The 27,817-nt window shown below is 54.5% G+C and overlaps 1 protein-coding gene and 1 long non-coding RNA gene across 2 annotated transcripts; one reads left to right on the top strand and one right to left on the bottom strand.

Moving 5' to 3' along the window:
• Window positions 1-3,199: 3,199 nt before the first annotated feature.
• Window positions 3,200-14,623, top strand: LOC115082318. Its single transcript, XR_003854133.1, has 3 exons — window positions 3,200-3,456; window positions 5,539-5,678; window positions 14,546-14,623. It is a non-coding gene; the product is annotated as an uncharacterized LOC115082318 (long non-coding RNA).
• Window positions 14,624-22,799: 8,176 nt separating this feature from the next.
• On the bottom strand, window positions 22,800-27,458 carry LOC115082317 (CCN family member 1-like). Its single transcript, XM_029586551.1, has 5 exons — window positions 27,257-27,458; window positions 26,236-26,455; window positions 24,549-24,848; window positions 24,157-24,365; window positions 22,800-23,404 (listed from the first exon to the last, which is right to left on the bottom strand). Exons 1-5 carry the CDS (start codon window positions 27,308-27,310, stop codon window positions 23,114-23,116), a joined length of 1,074 nt encoding a protein of 357 aa, XP_029442411.1. The 5' UTR covers window positions 27,311-27,458; the 3' UTR covers window positions 22,800-23,113.
• Between the last annotated feature and the right edge of the window lie 359 nt (window positions 27,459-27,817).

The raw sequence follows: 27,817 nt of genomic DNA, 5'->3' as shown, positions 1-27,817 counted from the left end.
CACAATCAACAAATATCAAAGATCAATCATACCAATAAAAAAAAAAGTAAAATAAAAAATATTAAAAAAACCCAAAAACTACCAAACACCAATAAAATAGTTCAAAACAGCAGAAACATCACACCCAAGAATTAAAACTAACAAGGACAAAAAATCCCCTCCTGGAAATTTACCTGGGAACTTTAGATATGCGGGTCACCCTGGAGGAGAGGGGAGATAGGGGAGATAGGATAGAGACATTCAGATATCTCAGAGGTTTCCATGCACAGGAGCTGAGCCTCTATCAATGGAAAGGAGGCTGCTAACATGGTCAGTGGTCTCCATCCTAAAGCACATGGGGATAGAGTTAAAGATCTAAACATGATGCACCCTGGAGGAGAGGGGAGATAGGATAGAGACATTCAGATATCTCAGAGGTTTCCATGCACAGGAGCTGAGCCTCTATCAATGGAAAGGAAGCTGCTAACATGGTCAGTGGTCTTCATCCTAAAGCACATGGGGATAGAGTTAGAGATCTAAACATGATGCACCCTGGAGGAGAGGGGAGATAGGATAGAGACATTCAGATATCTCAGAGGTTTCCATGCACAGGAGCTGAGCCTCTATCAATGGAAAGGAGGCTGCTAACATGGTCAGTGGTCTCCATCCTAAAGCACATGGGGATAGAGTTAAAGATCTAAACATGATGCACCCTGGAGGAGAGGGGAGATAGGATAGAGACATTCAGATATCTCAGAGGTTTCCATGCACAGGAGCTGAGCCTCTATCAATGGAAAGGAGGCTGCTAACATGGTCAGTGGTCTCCATCCTAAAGCACATGGGGATAGAGTTAAAGATCTAAACATGATGCACCCTGGAGGAGAGGGGAGATAGGATAGAGACATTCAGATATCTCAGAGGTTTCCATGCACAGGAGCTGAGCCTCTATCAATGGAAAGGAGGCTGCTAACATGGTCAGTGGTCTTCATCCTAAAGCACATGGGGAGAGAGTTAAAGATCTAAACATGATGCACCCTGGAGGAGAGGGGAGATAGGATAGAGACATTCAGATATCTCAGAGGTTTGCACGCACAGGAGCTGAGCCTCTATCAATGGAAAGGAGGCTGCTAACATGGTCAGTGGTCTTCATCCTAAAGCACATGGGGAGAGACTTAAAGATCTAAACATGATGCACCCTGGAGGAGAGGGGAGATAGGATAGAGACATTCAGATATCTCAGAGGTTTCCATGCACAGGAGCTGAGCCTCTATCAATGGAAAGGAGGCTGCTAACATGGTCAGTGGTCTTCATCCTAAAGCACATGGGGAGAGAGTTAAAGATCTAAACATGATGCACCCTGGAAGAGAGGGGAGATAGGATAGAGACGTTCAGATATCTCAGAGGTTTCCATGCACAGGAGCTGAGCCTCCATCAATGGAAAGGAGGCTCTAGAACGAGGAGGGGTCATGGGATGAGGGTGACAGGGGGTAGACTCAGTAAATATTTCTTTACAGAGAGGGAGGTGGATGCAGGGAACGGCCTCCCAGTGGAGGTGATGGAGACGAGGACAGGATCTGAATTCCAGAAGGCAGGGGATAGATACAGGGGGGGACGATCTGTGAGGGAGAGGAAGCTTAGCTTTATCTGCCGTCATGTTCTGTGTTTCCGTGTAATATACCAGCCGGCGCCTCGACTGTCCCGATCACGTGGGCAAGGGGGGGGAGGGTGGATTTCGTTTTTCTAAATAATAAGGTGGGCTCTCAGGCTTTTTAGGATAAGGCGGAGGGGGGGGGGGGGGTGTGTGTGTGGCCGCGGTCGGTCTCCGAGAGCCGCGGACGAGGCCTGGTTTTTCCGTACGCGTTGCAAAGAAGAATGTGCGTGAGAGGGATTTGCCCGCCGCCGGGAGGCGTTGCACACAGATCTATCCCCAGGCGTGCGTACTTCCTTGCGGCACCGCGTCCTGAAAAGCTGTGGCCGGAGCCGCAGCTGGCCACCCCTGGGGGGGGGGGGGGGGGTGCAGAGGGGTCTGCCTGTTACCCGAACCGGGCATTTGCTTCTGACCATGGGAGAGGTGGCTTAGGGTTAGAGGCCCGGTCCCGTTGGGAGGCAGCAGGCTGCGTGATAAGGTGATGGTGCCTGTGACTTTTTTTTTTGTTCACGTAAGCTGCTGGCCATGGTTTACTGCACGCGCCGTTATGTAACGTCTGTTCTATTTTAATGGACTTCTCTTGTTTTGTTTCGCCGCTCTGGGCGGGCTGAATTCAACCCCTCCCCGCCCGAAAAGGCGATGTTAAAAAAAATAATAATTGAATTAAGTTACGCAAATCCCAGCAGCTGTTTCCGCCCCAAAAAAAAAAATAAAAAAAATGCAGCGGGGAGGCAGTTCCTAGCTGCTTTCTCTCAGCTCCTCCCCGTTTTCCCACAGCTGGACGTGGGAGGACGTGTGCAACATCTGGCTGGGCGCAGAGGCCAGGCCTGAGATCTCGGAAGCGAAAAACCCCGCTCCGCGCATAAAAGTTTTACACGGCAGGCAGGTTCATTACGTCAGGCAGCGTGGGAGACTCTCGGGTCCTCAGGCAGAGCAGCCCGGGGACCCCCCCCCCCCCCCTCCCAGCGCAGGCTCAGCTCTCCCAGCTTCCAAATTAGGAGGCAGATCCTTTATGTAACCAGAAATATTCCTGGGTTTTTTTCCCCCCTGCTTCCTTCCCCCAAGCATTACAGCGCGCGAGATTCAAGAATGGCCCGTCTTCTGGTTCTGAGTCCAACCCCCCCCTCCCCGAGAAACTCTGAGCTGCTGGTACGCCGGCAGAGATCCGCAGGATTAACGTAACTGGACGCGGCCCTCGGGGGAGGGCCCCGGTCCTGCTGGGAAAGCACCAGCTGCGGGGGCCCAACTGACCCGGGCAGATGATCCGGCCCCCTTATATCCCCCCCCCCCCCACCCTCCCAGATGCATGGATCGCAGGCACTGGTGGGGGGGGGGGGGTGGGAGGGGGCCGCAAGGCAAGCGCGGCAGCCGGGGCGAGGAGAAAGCGGCGTTGCAGAGAGGAGAGAGGGAGGATCCGGGGCATCCGAAAGCCACTTCTGGCTCCCGTTTCTAAATTGAAACCGCGGGGAATGTGTCTGGTTAAGCGCCCTCTCTCTGCAACGCCGCGATACGCGACAAGGGAAAAAAAAAAAGCAAGAAGCCAGGCGTGCGTGGGGGCAAACAGGTCCTTATCCGCTGCGTGGTCTGTCTTTTCCTCCTTAAGAAGTAAGAGATCACAGGAGACCCCTGGTCCCTCTTTTTTTTCCAGCTGTGCTGCTGTATATATAGCGTGCACCGGTCGCTTTTGGGACCAGCGTGGGACGGCCCGGCTGCACTGGTTCACCTTGCGAAACACTAGAGGCGAGGACGCCCTGTGAAGAGGGAGAGGCGAGCGGTAAAGAAGCATCCGTCTTGCTCCATTGCTGGCGAAAGCGGAGACTTGCAGTGAGGTGAGGGACACCCACGGTGATGCCTGGTTAAGGATAAATAGAGATGTCCTGCTGGGGGTGGGGGATATGATAGAGCTTTATAAAATCATGAGAGGTCTAGAACGGGAAGATGTGAATCGGTTATTTACAGTTTCGGATAATAGAAGGACTAGGGGGCACTCCATGAAGTTAGCAAGTAGCACATTTAAAACAAATCTGAGAAAATTATTTTTCACTCAACGCACAATAAAGCTCTGGAATTTGTTGCCAGAGGATGTGGTTAGAGCAGTTAGTGTAGCTGGGTTTAAAAAAGATTTGGATAAGGTTTGGATTAACGGCTATTAATCAAGTTTACTTAGGGAATAGCCACTGCTATTAATTGCATCAGTAGCATGGGATCTTCTTAGTGTTTGGGTACTTGCCAGGTTCTTATGGCCTGGATTGGCCACTGTTGGAAACAGGATGCTGGGCTTGATGGACCCTTGGCCTGACCCAGCATGGCAATGTCTTATGTTCTTATGAGCCTTCCGGTCCCCCACTCCTCCCCTTTCAGGGGTGACCTCTCTCTCTCTCTCTCTCCCAGGAGACGACTCCTGCAGAGCATGAAAATAAAACCTGGAGTATCCCAGCGCAGGGCGGAGGAGGAGGAGGACACGTGGGAGGGAAAGGAATGGGGGGGGGGGGGGGGGCGGGGAGCAGGGCTGGGCTGGGAGAATCCGTGCTCCGCCAGCCGCCTCACAGAGAAGCACGTGTCCTCGCCGCACCACGGCCGACCTGCCACGCTCGCAGGCCCGGGGAGCGAGGGAGGGGGGGGGAGAGGAAAAGGGAGCGTGGCCTGAGCAGAAGGATCGCAGCTTCTATTCTAAGGGGGGGGGGGGGGAACCCCAAACCTTACGGGGATACTTAAACTAGATTGAGAGGAAGAGAAAGGGGGAGGGGTGGGGAGGTGGTGCCAGCTCCTAGTCTCACTCTCACCCCCCCCCCCCCAGCTCCATGGGTTCAGGATGGGTTGATACCACCCCCCCCCTCAGCCCTGGTTTTACTCCCAGTGCATGCTGGGACATGTAGGCTCTGATTCTCCTGTTGAATTCTTAAGAAAAAGCGGGAAGTGCACTTGCAATAAGTTATAATAACCCCCATCCCGCCCCCCCCCCCAAGAACCCTGGTGCTGGATGAGCTGCGTCACCGCAGACCCCCCCCCCCTCCATCCTGCCCAGTGCTGCCTCCCACCTCCATCTCCGGGAGCCTGGGGGGGGGGGCCGCATCTGAGCCATTGATTTATTTTATTTATTTTTTTACATTCCCCTCGCTCCCAACGCCCCACGACCAGTCCTGAGCACCACCAAAACCCCTTAAAGGCTCTGCTAAGGAACTGGGAACTACAAATCCCAGCATGCACTGGGAGGGGGCGGGGTGAAAGCAGGGCGCTGCCTGGCAACACTGATTCTAGCACCCTGAGTCCCAAGGGTAGCTCAGATCCCGCCAGATGTTTTTCTGGGAATATTTTGCCCTCTACTTATTTATTTATTTATTTTTTGCTAAGATGCAAAAGTGCGAAGCCCAGGCTCTGAGCAGAGCCTGCTGTCTTCTTAAAATAAAATAAAATAAAACATGAAAATACTTCCTGGGAATGCTGTCTGCCAGCACGGTGTGAACCTAGAGAGAGAGAGCGTCCCTGCCTGGCTGAGTCACCCTGGCACGTGATCCCCCCTGGGATTGACGGGGATGGATGCTGCACTGGGAAAATGCACTTCAAAGCTCGGGCTGCCTCTTTCACAAGCTTGCATCATCCCACCGGTTCAGCTGAGGAGATGGGGGGGGGGGGGGGGTGGACGATGTTAAAACCGCGCGCCGAAGTTTCTCAGCGCGCGCACTGAAACGTTTTTTGTTTTTAACTCCCGAGGCATTGGCTTTTACTGCCTGGGGGAGTTAAAATCGGCACAAAGAGAGCGAGATAAACCTGGTGCGCTGGGGCGGCGATAGCGAATACCTTCATTAATGTTCAGTCTCACCGTGCAGTGCCTGGGGGGGGAGGGGGAGCGTGGAACGGCTGCGCACACACACACGAGGTACAGATGATGATTTTTTATTTTTTTTTTTCAGCGCCCGAGGGGGGACTCGCGTTAACAGCTGGGAAAGCCAAGGCCAGACCAAGCACGTATACAGGGACGCCGACTCGCAAAACAGCTGGAAAGGTCCACCTGCCCGCAAACCCTGGGGCCAACGCTTGGGATATGGCGCAGGTACTGCATGCTGTCCCCATCCCTCTCTCTCTCTCCCTCTCTCTCTGACAGCTGAAGAGTGGATTTATATCTGACTCCTACACAGGCACCACACCGATACACATAAAGCATGAATACAGCACAGACAGCTGAAGAGCAGATCTTCATCGGAGCCCCATGCAGGCGTCACACTGATACACGTAAAGCATGAATACAGCACAGACAGCTGAAGAGCAGATCTTCATCAGAGCCCCATGCAGGCGTCACACTGATACACGTAAAGCATGAATACAGCACAGACAGCTGAAGAGCGGATCTTCATCAGAGCCCCATGCAGGCGTAGCACTGACTCACATAAAGCATGAATACAGCACAGACAGCTGAAGAGCAGATCTTCATCAGAGCCCCGTGCAGGCGTCACACTGATACACGTAAAGCATGAATACAGCACAGACAGGTGAAGAGCGGATCTTCATCAGAGCCCCGTGCAGGCGTCACACTGATACACGTAAAGCATGAATACACCACAGACAGGTGAAGAGCAGATCTTCATCAGAGCCCCATGCAAGTGTCACACTGATACACATAAAGCATGAATACAGCACAGACAGCTGAAGAGCGGATCTTCATCAGAGCCCCATGCAGGCGTCACACTGATACACATAAAGCGTGAATACAGCACAGACAGCTGAAGAGCGGATCTTCATCGGAGCCCCATGCAGGCGTCACACTGATACACGTAAAGCATGAATACAGCACAGACGGCTGAAGAGCAGATCTTCATCAGAGCCCCGTGCAGGCGTCGCACCGATACACGTAAAGCATGAATACAGCACAGACAGCTGAAGAGTGGATCTTTATTCAAGTTCCGAGCTGACCTGCTGGCACTCTGCCTCCTTCCCCATGCCAGGGATTTCCTCCATTTTGAAAAGTTTGGAATTAAAGGAAAGGTTAAGAGACGTCCCCCTGTGCCTGGGGATGGTATGAATTATTTGCACAGGGAGCACCCTAGAGTTGAAATCACTTGGTTGGAAAGGTTCCTTCCTGGAAGAGCTTACATTCTAAATAAACATGGGCACAAAGAGATAAACTGGAGACAGATTGGTGGCAGCGGTGGGATCAGTGCCCAAGTCAGTAGGTTTTGTCACTCATGTCAGCCTGTAAGTCCCCATACACCCCCACCCCCACTCAAAGCTTCACTCCTCTGACATAAGGTAATGGTCAGAGTGTGGCGTGTGGTGGGAGCAGGGAGGGTAACGACAAGGCACAAAATCAGGGGCAGCGGTGGGATCGTGTTAACGCTAGAGGAATGCCCAAGCCCCACACCATGTATGGGGACAATATGGTAGCCGCAAAGCCCAGCCTGGAAGCACACAGGCCTTGTACATCCCGCAGCCATAGTTTGGTCAATGCCTGCAGGGGCCTTTCCTACTTTCTAGAAAAGGGGTACGGACGAAGGCAGGGCGTCATCCAACAGGGGGGGTACATGCTGAGGACGAAGGCCATGCACGAGGGCTCCCTGACGGGAGCCGGACGGAAAGAGGTGGAGGGGGACGTTCTCGCTCAGGATTTAGAAGAGACCAGAGAAAAGAGAGAGAGAAAAAAAAAAGGCTCAGGAGAGAATCAGAGGCCAAGCTTCCTGGCAAGGTTGGAAGAGGGGGGGGGGGGGGGGGGGAGAGAGAGAGGGATGGAGGTGGGAGGGGGGTGGAATCTCGCTGAAGGGAGAGACAGCCTGGGCAGAGCCAGCAGCAGCAGCAGCAGGTTCAGGGGCACACCCAGCCCCTGCTGGCACCCTCCTTTCCAAGCTAGGAGATCCAGTTCCAGACCCAGCGGGGAGGGAGGGAGTGACACACATTAAATGCATGCAAAGGGGGGGTGGGAGGGAGGAGGAAGGGCCAGGCTTGCACACAGACAGGGAGGGAAAGACTGGAACACAATACACAAAGCGGGAGAGAAGGAAACCCTATACAGTACCTGCATGCACCCATCAGCCTGTCCGTGCTGTATTCACGCTTTATATCTATCGGTGTGACGCCTGCATGGGGCTATGATGAGGATCTGCTCTTCAGCTGTCCGTGCTGTATTCATGCTTTACGTGTATCAGTGTGACGCCTGCATGGGGCTCTGATGAAGATCTGCCCTTCAGCTGTCTGTGCTGTATTCATGCTTTACCTGTATCAGTGTGATGCCTGCATGGGGCTCTGATGAAGATCTGCTCTTCAGCTGTCTGTGCTGTATTCATGCTTTATGTGTATCAGTGTGACGCCTGCATGGGGCTCTGATGAAGATCTGCCCTTCAGCTGTCTGTGCTGTATTCATGCTTTACCTGTATCAGTGTGATGCCTGCATGGGGCTCTGATGAAGATCTGCCCTTCAGCTGTCTGTGCTGTATTCATGCTTTACCTGTATCAGTGTGATGCCTGCATGGGGCTCTGATGAAGATCTGCTCTTCAGCTGTCTGTGCTGTATTCATGCTTTACGTGTATCAGTGTGACGCCTGCACGGGGCTCTGATGAAGATCTGCTCTTCAGCTGTCTGTGCTGTATTCATGCTTTACGTGTATCAGTGTGACGCCTGCATGGGGCTCTGATGAAGCTCTGCCCTTCAGCTGTCCGTGCTGTATTCATGCTTTGTAATTGTATAGGGGGCTATGATGGCAATTAGCATAACAGCATCCCTGCCCCCCCCCCCCACACATCATTTACACCTCTTCATAACAGTGGGAGGGGAAGAGCTGAGTAAGAGAGGCCCTTCTTAAATCCCCCTCCTCTCCAAAACCAAATTGAAAAAAAGGAGAGATACAGAAATGCAGGTGGGGGCCGGAGGGTGGGCGCTGGTCTAGTTAAAGGTTTGTGGCCTCTTTTTTTTTTTTTTTTTGGTTTCACCTGGCAGGGGCTGCTGCATGCTGAGAGCCCCCCCCCCCCCCCCCCCCCCCCCCCCCCCCCCCAGAGATTCTGCTCCTGGGGATCAGCCCTCGCCCCAGGAATGACAGGAGACTGCCCTGCTCCCCTCCTCCCCCTCCACCTGCGGGCACCGTTCACCGGCGCAGGCAGCAGGTGAGGCTTAGCTGGGAAGGCCCCCCCCCCCCAGGAAGGGAGCGAGTCAGGGCCGCCAGGGGGGCTCCCGCAGGTGGAGCGAGCGCCTCTCACTGGGGGGGGGGGGGGGGTGTTTCCTCGATTCCCCCTCCCTTCCCCTCCCCCCTGCGGGATGGATTCTGCAATCTTTCATCAGCCCGGCCACAGCTGGAGCTGGCAGCAGCTGGAAGAAAACCCAGGGATGGGAGGCTGGATCGGGCCTCCCCCCCCCCCCCCCGCCCCTGGAGAGGCTGATCCAGCCCTGCTTTTTCCTTTCCTTCTCTTCCCCCCACCCTTGCAGTGCATGCATGGACCTGTAGTTCCGATTTCCCCTTTTAAAAAAAAAAATATATATATATATATATATATATTATAGGGACTACGTCTCCCAGAATGCAATGGGGTGCAGAGGCCCGGCCCTGGATGAGCCTCTCCAGGTCCATCTGGGCCAAGTGCTGAGCCTGCTTGGGAGCTGTAGTTCCAGGCAGATTTGAAATGATAACCAAAGGGTTAAGGCCCGTCCCCTTCTGCTCTCCCCATCTTCCCTCTCTTCCCCCTCCGCCAAGCCCCTGGAAAACAACAAAGCTGATGTAAGGAGAGGGAGAGACTTCTCCAAGGCCCTCTTTCTTTCAGGGGCAGGCAGAATGGACCCCCGATGGTAGCCATAGAAACCCGGGAGCTGCCCAGGGAACTGCCCGCCTCGGCTCCTGGCCAGGATAGGAACTTGGAAAACAGCCCAGCGAAGGGGGGGGGGGGGGGGGAGCGGCGGCAAAGCCTAGGAGGGGGAACCCATGCCGGCGGAGCCCCCCCCAGGGGGTGCTGAGCGGGACACCTGTCCTCACACTATGTGTGAGTGTGTGTGTGTGTGTGGGCGAGAGAGTGTCGCTCTCTCTGGGGCTTTATCAATCTGTGTGTATCTCTTTGGATCTGTCTGTCTGTGTGTGTGTGTGTGTGTGTGTGTGGGCGAGAGAGTGTCGCTCTCTCTGGGGCTTTATCAATCTGTGTGTATCTCTTTGGATCTGTCTGTCTGTGTGTGTGTGTGTGGGCGCGAGAGTGTCGCTCTCTCTCCGGGGCTGTGCCTGGGGCTTTATCAGTCTGTGTGCATCTTTTGGATCTGTCTGTCTGTGTGTGTGTGAGTGTGTGTGGGCGCGAGAGTGTCGCTCTCTCTCCGGGGCTGTGCCTGGGGCTTTATCAGTCTGTGTGCATCTCTTTGGATCTGTGTATGTGTGTGTTTGTGTTTATCTGGGAGTTTCTCTGCACTTCTCTTTCTGTGTGTGTGTGTGTGTGCGCGCACGTGAGAGTGTCGCTCTCTCCGGGGCTTTATCAATCTGTCTCTCTGTGTGTGTGTGTGTGTGTATCTCTTGCAATCTGTCTGTGCTTCTCTCCTTGCATCTCTGTGTGTCTCTCTCTCCCCCTTACCCTTTATGTGTATCTGTGTGTATTGCTTTTTATATGTGTGTCTGTCTCTCTCCCCCTGTATGTGTGTATCTGTATTTTTCACTCATTGTATTTGTGTGTGTATCACTTTCTGTATGTGTGTGTGTGTGTGTGTGTGTCTCTATGTGTATCTGTTTGTGTGTGTCTCCCTCTCCTTGTGTGTGTATCACTCTCTGTATGTGTGTGTGTGTCTCCCTGTATATGTGATTGTGTTTCTCAATCACTATATATGCACATCTGTCTGTCTGACTTCCTCATCTCATGGGTATATCACTTTCTGTATGTCTGTGTGTGTCTCTCTCCCTGTATATGTGCATGTGTGTGCATCTGTCTGTGTGACTCCCTCACCTCATGTGTGTGTATCACTCTCTGTATGTGTGTGTGTGTCTCTCTCTCTCCCTGTATATGTGCATGTGTTTCTCAATCACTGTATATGTGCATCTGTCTGTGTGACTCCCTCACCTCATGTGTGTGTATCACTCTCTGTATGTGTGTGTGTGTCTCTCTCTCTCTCCCTGTATATGTGCATGTGTTTCTCAATCACTGTATATGTGCATCTGTCTGTGTGACTCCCTCACCTCATGTGTGTGTATCACTCTCTGTATGTGTGTGTGTGTCTCTCTCTCTCCCTGTATATGTGCATGTGTTTCTCAATCACTGTATATGTGCATCTGTCTGTGTGACTCCCTCGCCTCGTGTGTGTGTATAATCACTTTTTGTATGTGTATCTGTTTGTCTGTCTCTCCCTCTCCTTGTGTGTGTATCACTCTCTGTATGTGATTGTGTCTCTCCCTCTCCTTGTGTGTGTCTGTCTCTCTCTCTCTCTGTATATGTGATTGTGTCTCTCCCTCTCCTTGTGTGTGTCTGTCTCTCTCTCTCTCTGTATATGTGATTGTGTCTCTCCCTCTCCTTGTGTGTCTGTCTCTCTCCCTCCCTGTATATGTGATTGTGTCTCTCCCTCTCCTTGTGTGTGTCTGTCTCTCTCTCCCTCCCTGTATATGTGATTGTGTCTCTCCCTCCCTCCCTGTATGTGTGTATCTGTGTCCCTGTCACATAATGTGATCAGTGCACGGTGCTCGGCTGCTGCACCTGCCAGGAACCCATCACCCACCCAAAAAAAGGCTGTGGTCAGCCAGCGGCAGGGCAGAAAGCCAGCTTCCACCCCCAGGCAGCGGAGGAGCGAGGGGGGGGGTATAAAAGATCCATCACCTCTCGAAATCCTCTTCAGCCTTTTTCCCCCCCCCCCACCCTCCATTCCTAGGTAAAGAGAAGCTGCGTCCTACCTGCCTGCCTGCCTGCCCGCTGGGGCTCCCGGGGCCCGGCACCTGGCGCTGGCAGCGCAGCTGGCTTTGTCTCTGCTGCTGCTGCTGCCGCCGCTTCCTCCTGCACACACAGGGCGGGTGTGTGCGTGTGCGTGTGCGCGGGCGCGTGAGAGCCACCCAGACACCGAGCGAGCCAGCGCTGGGAACATGGGAAGGCGAGCAGCACCCACATCCTCCGCCTTCCTCCGCAAGCCAATCAGGGCCTGGCTGGGCTTTTAAAAAGCTGAGGTCATCCTCTCTCTCCCCCCCCCCCCCCCCCCTGTCTCCCATTCACACTGGCAGGAGGGGGGGGGGGGGCAGACCAGCCATTGTCACAGGCTTCTCACCCTCCCCCCCCCCACCCCCTGCAGACCCCCAGAAACAGCTGCTTAATGCATCAGGGGCTTCTTAAGGGGGGGGCGGGCCGGAGGCTTGGGACTGGTTAACCCTCTCCTTGCCAGGGCTGATTTAAGTTTGCTCTGAGGTGCAGGCTCCCGCGGGCGGCAGCTTCTCTGCCGAGGTCGGGGGGGGGGGAGGGATAAGAAACCTCTGGCGAGGAAGAGAATCATCTTTTACTGAACTGTGAGGGGGGAGAAGCCCCACCCTCTCCCTCCTCCCGAGAAGGGGGCGACTCCGCACGCCAGGCGGCACTGGAGAAGGGAGAAGCCAGGAATGCGTTTCCTGTCCGGTGCCCTGCGAAATCCAAAAGGGAGCAGGGAAAACCTCTCTCTCTCTCTCTGCAAGACCAGAGCGGACCAGCGCCAGGACCTAGGGTCCTGTCCCTCAGGACAGGCGCTTCCCTTTCTTTCTTACTTCCTCAGAGTCGCTCCCTTCTGTTTAACTCCTTCTCTGTTTTACTTTGCCAGCCCAGGTAAAATTATCCCAACAATTATCTGTTACTTAACTCTCAAGGCTTCAACTCCGGTGAAGGGAATTTTGGGAGTAGCAGGAAATAAAGAGAAGTCGTGCTGAGGTCCACATACAGGGCCTTAGTGACAGAGCAGGGGATTAGAACAAACTCTTCAGCCCCCTGCGCTCTCTCTGCATGTCTCGGGAGTCTCCTCTGGTATTTCCAGCCCCTGCGCTCTCTGCATGTCTCGGGAGTCTCCTCTGGTATTTCCAGCTCCTGCGCTCTCTGCATTTCTCAGGAGTCTCCTCTGGTATTTTCAGCCCCTGTGCTCTCTGCATTTCTCAGGAGTCTCCTCTGGTATTTCCAGCCCCTGTGCTCTCTGCATTTCTCAGGAGTCTCCTCTGGTATTTTCAGCCCCTGCGCTCTCTGCATTTCTCAGGAGTCTCCTCTGGTATTTTCAGCCCCTGCGCTCTCTGCGTTTCTCAGGAGTCTCCTCTGGTATTTCCAGCCCCTGCGCTCTCTCTGCATTTCTCAGGAGTCTCCTCTGGTATTTTCAGCCCCTGCGCTCTCTCTGCATTTCTCAGGAGTCTCCTCTGGTATTTCCAGCCCCTGCGCTCTCTGCATTTCTCAGGAGTCTCCTCTGGTATTTCCAGCTCTTGCAGCCAATGAGAGTAATGCCATGGAGCTAAGTGAGGAGCGCGTCCATCGTCTTGTCCCTCTGCCCTCTCTCATACAGGCAGAGGGAATAGCCACTGCTATTAATTGCATCAGTAGCATGGGATCTTCTTAGCTCCATGGTGAGACCGCACCTTGAATACTGTGTACAATTCTGGTCGCCGCATCTCAAAAAAGATATAATTGCGATGGAGAAGGTACAGAGAAGGGCGACCAAAATGATAAAGGGAATGGAACAGCTCCCCTATGAGGAAAGACTAAAGAGGTTAGGGCTGTTCAGCTTGGAGAAGAGACGGCTGAGGGGGGATATGATAGAGATGTTTAAAATCATGAGAGGTCTTGAACGAGTAGATGTGACTCGGTTATTTACTCTTTCATATAACAGAAAGACTAGGGGGCACTCCATGAAGTTTAGCAAGTAGCACATTTAGACTAATCGGAGAAAATTCTTTTTTACTCAACGCACAATTAAACTCTGGAATTTGTTGCCAGAGGATGTGGTTAGTGCAGTAGTGTAGCTGGGTTCAAAAAAGGTTTGGATAAGTTCTTGGAGGAGAAGTCCATTAATGGCTACGAATCAATTATACTTAGGGAATAGCCACTGCTATTAATTGCATCAGTAGCATGGGATCTTCTTAGTGTTTGGTATTGCCAGGTTCTGTGTGGCCTGGTTTGGCCTCTGTTGGGAAGCAGGATGCTGGGCTTGATGGACCCTTGGTCTGACCCAGCATGGCAGTTTCTTATGTTCTCATTAGTACCCTGCACCCCCCTTGCCAGCCCTGGTTGCCAGAGGGATGGAGGTGCTTTGCCAGCTTTCAGTACTCAGACTTGGTACTCTGCCAAGTGCACAGGGCTTGGGGGTTTGCATAGGCCAGAACCTGTTGATTCCTTGAGCAGGAGAAGGGGCCCTGCCCTCCCCACCCGCTCTTCCCCCCCCCCTCCCGTCCAGCTCCCTCCCTCTCTCATTCCCTCCCCCGCTTCTCTTCCCGTATGTCCTGTCCCATTCTCTCCACTCTCCTCCTCCTCCTCCTGATGATGTTCTTAGGGGGAAATCTGAAGTCCGGGGGGGGAGGGGCAAGGTGGCGGCTCCAGGCTGGGATGGAATCTCAGCTGTCACAGTGAGGGCAGGTAAAGACCTCCCAGACCCCCCCCACCCCCCCCCCCCCAAAATCCAGGCCAGGGGGGCAGATAACAGGGCAGCATGGGGAAGGGACCCTTGTGTATAACAAAATAAAAAAATCCTCTGGTGCCACCTGCTGGCGGAGATGGGGCACAGCACGCAGAGGAGGCAGTGAGGGGGAACCACAGGAGGGAGCCGGGGCAGGGCAGGGGTTATGGGATGGCCCTGGCAGGATCTGGTGGTTGCTGCTTTTCTTGGGTGGTGGGGGGGGGGTGATTGAAACTCCCCTTCCCCAGGGCCGGCAGCAGTCAGGCCGGAGGGGGGGGGGGGTCCCTGTGATTTGGTGCTTTATCTCAGGATACCCCCAGCTCTGGGGGAAACAGACTTCCCGTGCAGTGAATTACATGCAAGGTCTGTGTTGTGTTTTACAGGAAATGCCTTCCCTGGCCGGCGTCGGAGACGGAGGGGGGGATGCTGGCGCTCCATGGACCCGCGGTCTGACCAGGCAGGGCACTGTTTTTTTTTTTAAATCTTCTTTTTGTAATTTAAAGTTTTATTGAGAAAGATTTGCCCAGGTTTATCACAGCTTGCGGTGCTGGCAACCTGCGGATTCCCTTCCCTCCTGCTCTCTCTCTCCCCGGCGGGACGGGCACAGCGACGTTCATTGGGGTCTGTGCATCCCAGCACTGGAGCGCTCCATGCGCCGAAAGCCAGGAGAAGCCAACGCAGCCGGAGATTTTGACCTGTGGGACAGGTGTGCAGGGGGCTGTGAGACCTCGTGCAGGGGGGCCTGTGGGACAGGTGTGCAGGGGGCTGTGAGACCTCGTGCAGGGGGGCCTGTGGGACAGGTGTGCAGGGGGCTGTGAGACCTCGTGCAGGGGGGCCTGTGGGACAGGTGTGCAGGGGGCTGTGAGACTCTGCCCCCATGGGACCGGGTGTCCTGGATGGAGGAGGCGCAGTGATTGTGAAGCACATACAGGGCCTCTGCTTATAGTTTGCGGCCACCTTGGCTCATTCTCCGCTTCATTTGTTCGCTCTCTCCTTTCCTGGATCCATTTCTCCCAAATATTCCTTCCGGCCCCTCTCACGGAGCTCAGGCTGCTCTCCAGCCCCCCCTCCTTCCCCCCCCCCCCCCATAAATACACTACCCCCTGCTGCCCCTGAGTCACTGCCCCTACCAACCCCCTGCTCAGTTCCCGGGCCAGGGCTGATGTTTTGGAAAATGGGGGAGTAAATTCTCAGCTGCCAGTGATTTTAATAAGACCAAGGGAGAGATTTGACCTGGTGATGGATGAGATTTGGGAGAAAAGGAGTAGAACCGATGGTGGGGAGGAGGAGCAGAGGACGGGGGTCTGCTGCGAGAGGGCCCAGAACAGGGTTTTGCATTTCTAGTTAATTACTTTCACTCATTAAAGAGGCAAATAACTTCATCATAGGATTGGTCTATAAGTCTCATCCGCCTCAGTACTGGAATAGCAGGAGGTGCTGCAGGGCAGGAGTGAGGTGCATTGGCAGAGCTGTGTGTGAGGGTCTCAGTACTGGAATAGCAGGAGGTGCTGCAGGGCAGGAGTGAGGTGCATTGGCAGAGCTGTGTGTGAGGGTCTCAGTACTGGAATAGCAGGAGGTGCTGCAGGGCAGGAGTGAGGTGCATTGGCAGAGCTGTGTGTGAGGGTCTCAGTACTGGAATAGCAGGGGGTGCTGCAGGGCAGGAGGGAGGTGCATTGGCAGAGCTGTGTGTGTGAAGGTCTCAGTACTAGAATAGCAGGAGGTGCTGCAGGGCAGGAGTGAGGTGCATTGGTAGAGCTGTGTGTGAGGGTCTCAGTACTGGAATAGCAGAGGGTGCTGCAGGGAGGGAGTGAGGTGCATTGGCAGAGCTGTGTGTGAGGGTCTCAGTACTGGAATAGCAGGGGGTGCTGCAGGGCAGGAGGGAGGTGCATTGGCAGAGCTGTGTGTGTGAAGGTCTCAGTACTAGAATAGCAGGAGGTGCTGCAGGGCAGGAGTGAGGTGCATTGGTAGAGCTGTGTGTGAGGGTCTCAGTACTGGAATAGCAGGAGGTGCTGCGGGGCAGGAGTGAGGTGCATTGGCAGAGCTGTGTGTGAGGGTCTCAGTACTGGAATAGCAGAGGGTGCTGCGGGGCAGGAGTGAGGTGCATTGGCAGAGCTGTGTGTGAGGGTCTCAGTACTGGAATAGCAGGGGGTGCTGCAGGGCAGGAGTGAGGTGCATTGGCAGAGCTGTGTGTGAGGGTCTCAGTACTGGAATAGCAGGAGGTGCTGCAGGGCAGGAGTGAGGTGCACTGGTAGAGCTGTGTGTGAGGGTCTCAGTACTGGAATAGCAGGAGGTGCTGCAGGGCAGGAGTGAGGTGCATTGGCAGAGCTGTGTGTGAGGGACTCAGTACTGGAATAGCAGGGGGTGCTGCAGGGCAGGAGTGAGGTGCACTGGTAGAGCTGTGTGTGAGGGACTCAGTACTGGAATAGCAGGGGGTGCTGGAGGACAGGAGTGAGGTGCATTGGCAGAGCTGTGTGTGAGGGTCTCAGTACTGGAATAGCAGGGGGTGCTGCAGGGCAGGAGTGAGGTGCATTGGCAGAGCTGTGTGTGAGGGTCTCAGTACTGGAATAGCAGGAGGTGCTGCAGGGCAGGAGTGAGGTGCATTGGCAGAGCTGTGTGTGAGGGTCTCAGTACTGGAATAGCAGGAGGTGCTGCAGGGCAGGAGTGAGGTGCATTGGCAGAGCTGTGTGTGAGGGTCTCAGTACTGGAATAGCAGGAGGTGCTGCAGGGCAGGAGTGAGGTGCATTGGCAGAGCTGTGTGTGAGAGTCTCAGTACTGGAATAGCAGGGGGTGCTGCAGGGCAGGAGTGAGGTGCATTGGCAGAGCTGTGTGTGAGGGTCTCAGTACTGGAATAGCAGGAGGTGCTGCAGGGCAGGAGTGAGGTGCATTGGCAGAGCTGTGTGTGAGGGTCTCAGTACTGGAATAGCAGGAGGTGCTGCAGGGCAGGAGTGAGGTGCACTGGTAGAGCTGTGTGTGAGGGTCTCAGTACTGGAATAGCAGGAGGTACTGCAGGGCAGGAGTGAGGTGCATTGGCAGAGCTGTGTGTGAGGGTCTCAGTACTGGAATAGCAGGAGGTGCTGCAGGGCAGGAGTGAGGTGCATTGGCAGAGCTGTGTGTGAGGGTCTCAGTACTGGAATAGCAGGAGGTGCTGCAGGGCAGGAGTGAGGTGCATTGGCAGAGCTGTGTGTGAGGGTCTCAGTACTGGAATAGCAGGAGGTGCTGCAGGGCAGGAGTGAGGTGCATTGGCAGAGCTGTGTGTGAGGGTCTCAGTATTGGAATAGCAGGGGGTGCTGCAGGGCAGGAGTGAGGTGCATTGGCAGAGCTGTGTGTGAGGGTCTCAGTACTGGAATAGCAGGGGGTGCTGCAGGGCAGGAGTGAGGTGCATTGGTAGAGCTGTGTGTGAGGGTCTCAGTACTGGAATAGCAGGAGGTGCTGCAGGGTAGGAGTGAGGTGCATTGGTAGAGCTGTGTGTGAGGGTCTCAGTACTGGAATAGCAGGGGGTGCTGCAGGGCAGGAGTGAGCTGCATTGGCAGAGCTGTGTGTGAGGGTCTCAGTACTGGAATACCAGGGGGTGCTGCAGGGCAGGAGTGAGGTGCATTGGTAGAGCTGTGTGTGAGGGTCTCAGTACTGGAATAGCAGGAGGTGCTGCAGGGTAGGAGTGAGGTGCATTGGTAGAGCTGTGTGTGAGGGTCTCAGTACTGGAATAGCAGGGGGTGCTGCAGGGCAGGAGTGAGCTGCATTGGCAGAGCTGTGTGTGAGGGTCTCAGTACTGGAATACCAGGGGGTGCTGCAGGGCAGGAGTGAGGTGCATTGGCAGAGCTGTGTGTGAGGGTCTCAGTACTGGAATAGCAGGAGGTGCTGCAGGGCAGGAGTGAGGTGCATTGGCAGAGCTGTGTGTGAGGGTCTCAGTACTGGAATAGCAGGAGGTGCTGCAGGGCAGGAGTGAGGAGCATTGGCAGAGCTGTGTGTGAGGGTCTCAGTACTGGAATAGCAGGAGGTGCTGCAGGGCAGGAGTGAGGAGCATTGGCAGAGCTGTGTGTGAGGGTCTCAGTACTGGAATAGCAGGAGGTGCTGCAGGACAGGAGTGAGGTGCATTGGCAGAGCTGTGTGTGAGGGTCTCAGTATTGGAATAGCAGGGGGTGCTGCAGGGCAGGAGTGAGGTGCATTGGCAGAGCTGTGTGTGAGGGTCTCAGTACTGGAATAGCAGGGGGTGCTGCAGGGCAGGAGTGAGGTGCATTGGCAGAGCTGTGTGTGAGGGTCTCAGTACTGGAATAGCAGGAGGTGCTGCAGGGCAGGAGTGAGGTGCATTGGCAGAGCTGTGTGTGAGGGTCTCAGTACTGGAATAGCAGGGGGTGCTGCAGGGCAGGAGTGAGGTGCATTGGTAGAGCTGTGTGTGAGGGTCTCAGTACTGGAATAGCAGGGGATGCTGCAGGGCAGGAGTGAGGTGCATTGGCAGAGCTGTGTGTGAGGGTCTCAGTACTGGAATAGCAGGAGGTGCTGCAGGGCAGGAGTGAGGTGCATTGGCAGAGTTGTGTGTGAGGGTCTCAGTACTGGAATAGCAGGGGGTGCTGCAGGGCAGGAGTGAGGTGCATTGGTAGAGCTGTGTGTGAGGGTCTCAGTACTGGAATAGCAGGAGGTGCTGCAGGGCAGGAGTGAGGTGCATTGGCAGAGCTGTGTGTGAGGGTCTCAGTACTGGAATAGCAGGGGGTGCTGCAGGGCAGGAGTGAGGTGCATTGGTAGAGCTGTGTGTGAGGGTCTCAGTACTGGAATAGCAGGGGGTGCTGCAGGGCAGGAGTGAGGTGCATTGGCAGAGCTGTGTGTGAGGGTCTCAGTACTGGAATAGCAGGAGGTGCTGCAGGGCAGGAGTGAGGTGCATTGGCAGAGCTGTGTGTGAGGGTCTCAGTACTGGAATAGCAGGGGGTGCTGCAGGGTAGGAGTGAGGTGCATTGGCAGAGCTGTGTGTGAGGGTCTCAGTACTGGAATAGCAGGGGGTGCTGCAGGGCAGGAGTGAGGTGCATTGGCAGAGCTGTGTGTGAGGGTCTCAGTACTGGAATAGCAGGAGGTGCTGCAGGGCAGGAGTGAGGTGCATTGGCAGAGCTGTGTGTCAGGGTCTCAGTACTGGAATAGCAGGAGGTACTGCAGGGCAGGAGTGAGGTGCATTGGCAGAGCTGGGTGTGTGAGGGTCTCAGTACTGGAATAGCAGGAGGTGCTGCAGGGCAGGAGTGAGGTGCATTGGCAGAGCTGGGTGTGTGAGGGTCTCAGTACTGGAATAGCAGGAGGTGCTGCAGGGCAGGAGTGAGGTGCATTGGCAGAGCTGTGTGTGAGGGTCTCAGTACTGGAATAGCAGGGGTGCTGCAGGGCAGGAGTGAGGTGCATTGGCAGAGCTGGGTGTGTGAGGGTCTCAGTACTGGAATAGCAGGAGGTGCTGCAGGGCAGGAGTGAGGTGCATTGGCAGAGCTGTGTGTGAGGGTCTCAGTACTGGAATAGCAGGAGGTGCTGCAGGGCAGGAGTGAGGTGCATTGGCAGAGCTGTGTATGTGAGGGTCTCAGTACTGGAATAGCAGGAGGTGCTGCAGGGCAGGAGTGAGGTGCATTGGCAGAGCTGTGTGTGAGGGTCTCAGTACTGGAATAGCAGGGGGTGCTGCAGGGCAGGAGTGAGGTGCATTGGCAGAGCTGTGTGTGAGGGTCTCAGTACTGGAATAGCAGGAGGTGCTGCAGGGCAGGAGTGAGGTGCATTGGCAGAGCTGTGTGTGAGGGTCTCAGTACTGGAATAGCAGGAGGGGCTGCAGGGCAGGAGTGAGGTGCATTGGCAGAGCTGTGTGTGAGGGTCTCAGTACTGGAATAGCAGGGGGTGCTGCAGGGCAGGAGTGAGGTGCATTGACAGAGCTGTGTGTGAGGGTCTCAGTACTGGAATAGCAGGAGGTGCTGCAGGGCAGGAGTGAGGTGCATTGACAGAGCTGTGTGTGAGGGTCTCAGTACTGGAATAGCAGGGGGTGCTGCAGGGCAGGAGTGAGGTGCATTGACAGAGCTGTATGTGAGGGTCTCAGTACTGGAATAGCAGGAGGTGCTGCAGGGTAGGAGTGAGGTGCATTGGCAGAGCTGTGTGTGAGGGTCTCAGTACTGGAATAGCAGGAGGTGCTGCAGGGCAGGAGTGAGGTGCATTGGTAGAGCTGTGTGTGAGGGTCTCAGTACTGGAATAGCAGGAGGTGCTGCAGGGCAGGAGTGAGGTGCATTGGTAGAGCTGTGTGTGAGGGTCTCAGTACTGGAATAGCAGGGGGTGCTGCAGGGCAGGAGTGAGGTGCATTGGTAGAGCTGGGTGTGGGGGGGGGGGGGAGAGAATCAGTACTAGGAAGGCAGGTGATAGTATCGATACCACACATGCTCTGACATGTTGTCAGCCAGACCACAAACACATGGGAGTCAGCCCTTTACATGGATTTTTGGCTTTTGTTTAAATGTTCAAACTTGAGTTTGTCTCCCACATCGTTGCCTGGGAAATGTCAGCGAGACCCACTCGGAGCTGCCTCGTGCTTGGCTGGCGTCCAAACCTGTCTATGCAGGGGGGGGGTGTCTCTTTTGCCCTCTGGATTGCAGCCTTTCCTATTCCTCTCTTAAAAAAAGCAATCCTACTTACAGGGTGGAGGTCTAGCTCCTCTTCTAGCCCTGCAGGTTTCTGAGACGGATCCTCCAGCTTGATCCTGGAGAGAGCAGAGAGGGGCAAGCTTCTCATTCACACACACACACACACAGACACACTCACACTCACACTCACTCACACACACTCACACTCACACACAGCCAATAGCCCAAGGACAGAGTCACCTTGTGCATGTCACTTAACCTCCACTGCCAGTGGTTAGGGTTGCCAGTCGGCTCCAGATTTTCAGGACAGGTTGATCCGGTTCTGGTTTTACTCCCCGCCGGCACGCAGGACCTTTTATAGTCTTGATTTTCTTAGGGGATGCAATAGGGAAATGAGAATAAGTCCCAGCCTGCAGTGGGGTAGAACCAAGACTGGATCAGCCTATGCTGAAAAATCTGGAGCCCGTTGACGACCTTACCCTTGTGCTGCTCGGGAAAGCACAGAGAAGGGATAAGGTAGTGTAAAAGGTGTAGAGAAATAACACAATGTGTCTTTGTAAAATAAATCTACTTTTGGACTTAGGCACCTGAAAAAATGCAAGTCACTTAACCTCCCCGAGGTGGAAGTCGCTTAACCTCCCCGAGGTGGAAGTCGCTTAACCTCCCCGAGGTGGAAGTCGCTTAACCTCCCCGAGGTGGAAGTCGCTTAACCTCCCCGAGCTGCAACCTCTTTGGAGCAATTCTTTGTACGGAGAGTGACACGGCTGGGGCCACCGAGGCTGGTTTTAGTCTGCATTTCCCCCCCCTACCCTTCGCCCCAGAATATTTTGGAGTGGCTATGCCGTGAAAGCTCGACTGTACAGTAGGAAAAATTAAATAAAAGGATGGAAGGAACTCGTAGGAGAAAAACGTATTCCAGCAGCCGTCCATGGAGAGGGGAAAAAAAAAAAAAAAAAGAACATGTTTTCTATAAAATAAAATTTTATTCCAGTTTTCTTTTAAAAAAAAGTCATTAAGTGTCAGACGTCACTATATTACTCATATCCAAAATAGATTTTTTTTTTTTAAAAAAGGCTGCCTTTACGATAAATACACTCTATAAATCCCCGCCACAACTATACAGACAGGAGATGCCAAACTTTTACAAAAAAAAAAAATTAAGAAAAAAAGGGGAGATAGAAGTTCGGAGGTTTGGTTTCTGGGAAGAACCCTGGGTGGGTGGGAGAACGGTCTGAGGCCCCTTTTATTAGGGGAGAAGAGGCAGATTTGAGGGGTGGGCTAAGGGTGGTCCTGCAGGTGCTGCCACCCTCCCCGAAGCAACAGACTTACTTTTTTTTTTACTGACTGTCAGTAATAAAGTTTGCTGACAGGTGGCAAGGTCTCACTGGTGAGAGAGGGTTCTGCCGTGAGCGGTTACATAACCTTGAATTCTAGGAGCCAAAAAACATTTCATGGAAGGTGGTGGAGTGGGTCTGACCCCCGGCCATCCTCGGAAACCAAGCCTCCGCCAGCATCGACAGCATCCCAAGGCATTAAAAAAAAAAAACAACCCAGAGGATAACCGTACATTGTTTTGTTAAACGTACGAAAAACAAAACAAAAACCACCCAATGGGACAATGTAGGCAGAGTTTTATAATAGGAACATTTGTTACAAATGAAGACGGCGAATCAGCTCCGGATCAGAAGCTCAGATAAAAAAAAAAACAAAAAAAAACAGGCTCCGTGCAAAAAAAAAAACCCACACAGGTGAAGCCGAGGTGTGCAAAAGTCCCTGCGGTGTCCCCGATTCAAAGTGCACTCGCTCCCCCAGGAAGAGAAGAGGAGGTCTGGGGGGGGGGGGGGGGCAGACCAGCCTGCATAACACTTAAAACTCTCCCCCCCCCCCTCCAACCTTCAGCCGGCCCCAACCCCAGGGGAACATTCTCCGTGCTCCAGGGGTGTCGCTGCGCCCCCCCCCCCCCCCCCCCGCCAGATCTGCCTCCTTCCTGGGGAAGGATAAAGGCAGAAAACCCCCCCCAGGGCCCACCCCCCCCCCCCCCCCCCACAGCCAGCGGCCCTGCCACCTCCCTCCGCTCCTGCTTTTCAGCAAAGCTCAGAAGCGACTCTGGCAGAATTTCACATTTCCGGAGGGCAGACGGAGATCTCCTGCAGACCATCGCTCTGAACCAGCAGGGCACTTCTTACGAAAAAATAATAATTAATAATTTAAAAAATCCACCTTTTCTCGCCACGAAAGGCTGCATCCCATCTTTTACAGCGGCCCCCGGCTGCTCGTTTGGGATCAAAGACGGCCCCCAGTGGGCTCCCTCCCCCCCCCCTTAAGACTGGACGTGCCGATCCCATCCCCACCGGTCAGGATGAGCCCTCCTCCTCACTCGGTGAACCCGTGGATGTCGCCCTCCGGCCGCTGCGCTTCGTTCAGGTGCCCGCAGTCGGGGCCGCAGCGGCAGGAGCGGACGGCCGCCACCTGGCGGGAGAAGCCCCGGCCGTCCCGGCAGCGGAAGGCCACGCTGACCGTGCGGGTGCGCAGCGGCGCGCAGCAGCGCCCGTCCAGGCAGGCGCCGCAGTAGCTGGGCCGGTAGAGCTGGACGCTCTCGCAGCCGGCGTGGAGGTAGCGGACGAGCTCGCGGGCTTTGGAGGTCCTCAGGCACTTTTTCCCCTTCTGAAATAATAAAAAAAAAAAAAATGTAAAAAGGGAGGGGATGGACAGCAGGAGGGTCCCTCGGGCTCTCCCTGGAGAGAGGTCCTGTCTATAAGCTCTCTGCTTCAACGGCAGGGGGGAAAGACTGATACTTCACTTTCAACAGGGGGAATGAAGAAAAGTGGATCTATATACAGACAACAACCAACAAGGACTGAATTACATAGTCTGGGTAAATAAGCATGGGTGTAGCTTGCTTATTGCGGCGGTTACTACCCCTAACTAATTAAGCTAGATATTTCACTTAGATGCAGCTCCAACACTGCTCTCTACATTAATGGTGGGGGTGGAAGGGAAATAGAACCAAAAGGTTACTAAGGGCCAAGAGAAACAGATAAGTATGTGAGAGAAAAAAAAGTGCAAAAGCTTGCTGGGCAGACTGGATGGGCCGTTTGGTCGTCTTCTGCCGTCATTTCTATGTTTCTATAAACTCCCAGCTGCCCCACCACTAAGGATGCTCCTTGCTGGGCTCAGGACTTTCCTCTCTCTCCTCTCTCTCAGACGGGTTTAGGCCTTTGAAGCCTCACGTAGGGTTACGGACTCTACCTTGTGGATCGAGTATCCGTGAAGCCCAAGCTCTGCCTGGTCCTACAAACCCCCCTATGGGCTTCCCCTACCAGGCACCTACAAAGTTAATGCCCCCCTCCTCCCCGCTTCCCTCCTCTCCCCCTCACTGGGGGGGGGCTGCTTTCTCTCTCCCTCCCTCTCCTCACCTTCAGCTTGGTGAAGTCCGGCCGGTCGCAGGGCCGCACCTGGCACAGCCGGCTCTCCTTCCTCGTCCCGCACTGCGGGTTCTGGTTGGAGACGCGGGTGGACTCCCCCATCCCGCAGGTCCTGGAGCAGGGGGACCACTCCGTGGTCTGGGGCAGGCACTTCTCCTCCTCCTCGGCCAGGACGTGGCCCCCGAAGAGGGGACTCCAAACTGCGCAGGGTAAAAAAAAAAAATAAAGGCGCTGTTACCGCACTCCCAGCAGGTGGCGCTCTAGTGTAAACCTGTTTTCTGCAGTGCCACTGGTGTCAGCTCACGTGGCTCCTTCACCACGACCTGTGAGCCACCAAAGCACTTCCCTGTGAGGAAAGAGGCTTAGGGGGGGGGGGCACTCACCCGGCAGGTCCTTCCAGTGCCGCTCCTTGCCCACGTGGACGAAGTCGTTGGCCTTGTCGAGGGCCGCCCCGCCGGACCTGTTCGCCCCTTTCGGGCAGACGACCTTCTGGCAGCAGCGGCCGGGCGCCTTCGCCGGGCGGGGGCACTTGCGGCCGGCCGGGGGCAGCCGCCGGGGTAAGAGGGGCGCGCAGCCCACGGCGCCGTCGATGCAGGTGCACCGGTGCTCGCGGCCGGGCCGGAAGCTCTCGCCGTTCTGGTACAGGCGGCCGCCGTACTCGCAGCTGCGTCCCTCCCGCCTGGCTGCGGAGAGAGAGAGAGAGAAAGGCGCAGGGGTGTACAGGACCCCCGGGTTATAAACCGGCCAGGCCCCCCCCCACCACCCCCAGTTATAACCGAGCCCCCCCCCTTGGAGGCAACCGGATAAGCAAGGAGCCCCCGAATAAACCAGACCCGAACACTGAGCGATAAAAAAGATCCCTGATCAACTTGGGGGGGGGGGGATCAGATCCTCGTTAATGACCCCCTCCCAAAACAAAACAAAAATCATCGACCACCATTTAAACAAAGCCAGGACCCATTGTCAAGCTGAAAGGGAAGCTTCTCCTCGTGGCGTGATCCTCCCAAAACAGAGCAAGGTGTAAAATCTGCCACCTCCTCCGGCTGGGGGGGGGGAGGGGGGGCTCTATTTACAGAGAGACCCAGCTTTAAATAACTTCTGGAAAAGGGGGCAGGGGGTAGATCCAGTTACAGAAGGGGAGGTCTGGCTCTGACTGTTACACCCCCTGGGCGAGGATTACAGCAAAACAAGCACCAGCAGCACCTCCTGGGATATCTTACAAAACAAAAAAGAGATTTTTGTTTTAATTGGCAGTGCAGATGGAGAAGGGGCTGCCTGGCCAGTAGGGAGAGGGGTTTGGTTTTTTGTTTCTTTCCTAGCTTTTCCCCTCTGACTTTATTTCGGGTTCTCCTTTTTTTTAACTTACAAATAATCCAGTTACTTAATAATAATATGCACCTACCTATGCTGTTTACATTAAAATATATAAAAAGGGTGAACAGCGTAAGCCTTCCCAAGGCTAAAACTTCTCCTGGGGTTTCCCTTCCAACTCTTCCTGCTTGTGGCGCTCTCAAGAATAGGTTTCTGATGACAAACAGTGCAGCAGCACCATCGTCGTCCCCCCTTTTATCCGGATATCTGGTTATCAAACATCCCTTAACATTCCTCAGTGGTGAACTCACTCCCCCCCCCCCCCATCTAACAGCCTTAGGGGATGAAATGCACCTTGTGGGGGGGGGGGGGTCAGAGGAGCGGAAGAAGGGGGGTGAAGCAGAGCAGGCCGAAACGGGATCATAGGAATGGGCTTCTGTATTGACTTTAACAGGCTGCAGATTCCTGGGAGCGGGCACCTCCAGGACCCAGGAGGTGAAAACTAGTCCCGACCCCCCCCCCCCCCTGTAGATTCCTGGTGGATCCCCCCTGAAAAAGAACTGGCTGCGGGGGGGGGGGGGCCCCCAGCACAGCTGCTGGATTTATGACCTTGGCCGCTCGTATCAGCCCCCCCCCCCCGTGCCGGACCCCTTGCATTGCGCAGACAGCAACTGAGCAGCTGTATGGGGGGGGTGCACACTACCCCCCCCCAAGCAGCCAGCTTCTCCCACCCCCCTCGTCCGACCCCCCCCAACTTACCTCGACAGATCCCCTTGACGGCCAGGGGGTCTGCCCCATAGTTGCATTCCAGGCCCTTGTGGGGGTCACAGGGCCACAGCTTGCCACAGTCCTGGTTCAGCTGCTGGGCACACACTTTGCAGCACCCGCAGCTGTCCGGCACCCTGCTGACCCCGGGGGCACAGCGGCTCAGGCCGGAGGAGGAGGGGCAGGTACACAGCAGGGGGCAGTGGCAGGAAACCTGTGCAGGGAAACAGAAAAAGGGGGAAGCTCAGAGACGGGGGGGACACATGGGATCTTCCCAGCACAGAAATTGCCCCCTCGTTCACCCCCCAGCAGGAAGCAAGCCGGCTATAAACAGATAAACATGGAGCTGCATTCAAGCCCTTCGCTGTTTCCAAACGGCGTTGCTAAGACGGGGCAAATAATATTTTGGAAAAAGAGTCCTGACTGAAAGCCCAGCCCTCTCCCCTGCTCTGGTGACATGACAGAGGCGGCCAGGAGCAGTGACAGGTCCCTGGCACCAAAGCCCAGCGGGAGAATCACCTTACTCCTTCATTAACACAAGACGCGTTTCTTTTCTCCTTAAAGCCACCTTAAAGGTCCGATTGACGTCAAACCGGGCAGAATTTAAAAAAAAACCTCTCTCTTTACACGTGCATGTAATTTATAATAAGACTTTCGCATAATACACTACTTTTGTTATCAACAAATAATGAGTTTCCCCTGTAATTGTATTAATTTAGGTATGTTTTATTTGTGTATGATTAATTTATGTATGTTTTATTTGTGTATGATTAATTTAGGTATGTTTTATTTGTGTATGATTAATTTATTTATGTTTTATTTGTGTATGATTAATTTATGTATGTTTTATTTGTGTATGATTAACTTATGTATGTTTTATTTTGTGAACCACCTACACGGATAGATCCCTACCCCGTTGTGCAGTATATAAAAAAATTTTTTAAATAAATTTTAAGAAGAGGGACAAAAATAAACCCCTTCAAAGGGAGGGATGGAAGGTAGGAGGTGCACTTACCAGAGTTAAAGGCGCTGCCAGTACCATGAAGCAGGTCAGAGCTGCCCCTTGCATGGCTTTTGCAGGCTCACGGAAACAGGCGAACGAGACCGACCACTCCAAAAAGAATAATTAATAACAGCAACTCCCTCCCGAAAGGAAAATCAGGTCTCCGATCCGGCCACAGGCTCCCCCTCTCTCTCTCTTTCACATGGCGCGCACACACACGGGGAACTGCTTCCCGGCGCTGCCCACCTCCCCACTTATAGCGGCTTCGGCCCGGCCCCGCCCACTTTCCCAGGCAAGGTTCCAAAAGGGAACGCTGGTGGGCCAGTGACGCGGCGGGCAGCGGTCCAGCATTCCAAGGGGGGGCGGAGCTGAGTCTTCTCCCCACCCCCCCCTTTCCCGTGAATGGAGTCATTCACAAAATGAGGGCAATTACTACATTCCGGGGGCTCCAGGGGGCAGATAAATGCTTTCCCGCCCCCGGGGGGGGGGGGTGATCGGCCCTCGCTTTAGCCAGTGGGAATGCGGATCCAAATAAACAAGCGACGACCCCCCCCCCCCCCCCCCACCACCACT

Source organism: Rhinatrema bivittatum, unplaced genomic scaffold (genome assembly GCF_901001135.1).
Source record: "Rhinatrema bivittatum unplaced genomic scaffold, aRhiBiv1.1, whole genome shotgun sequence".
Taxonomy (NCBI): Eukaryota; Metazoa; Chordata; class Amphibia; order Gymnophiona; family Rhinatrematidae; genus Rhinatrema; species Rhinatrema bivittatum.
This window is presented reverse-complemented; position numbering and strand designations above follow the sequence as displayed.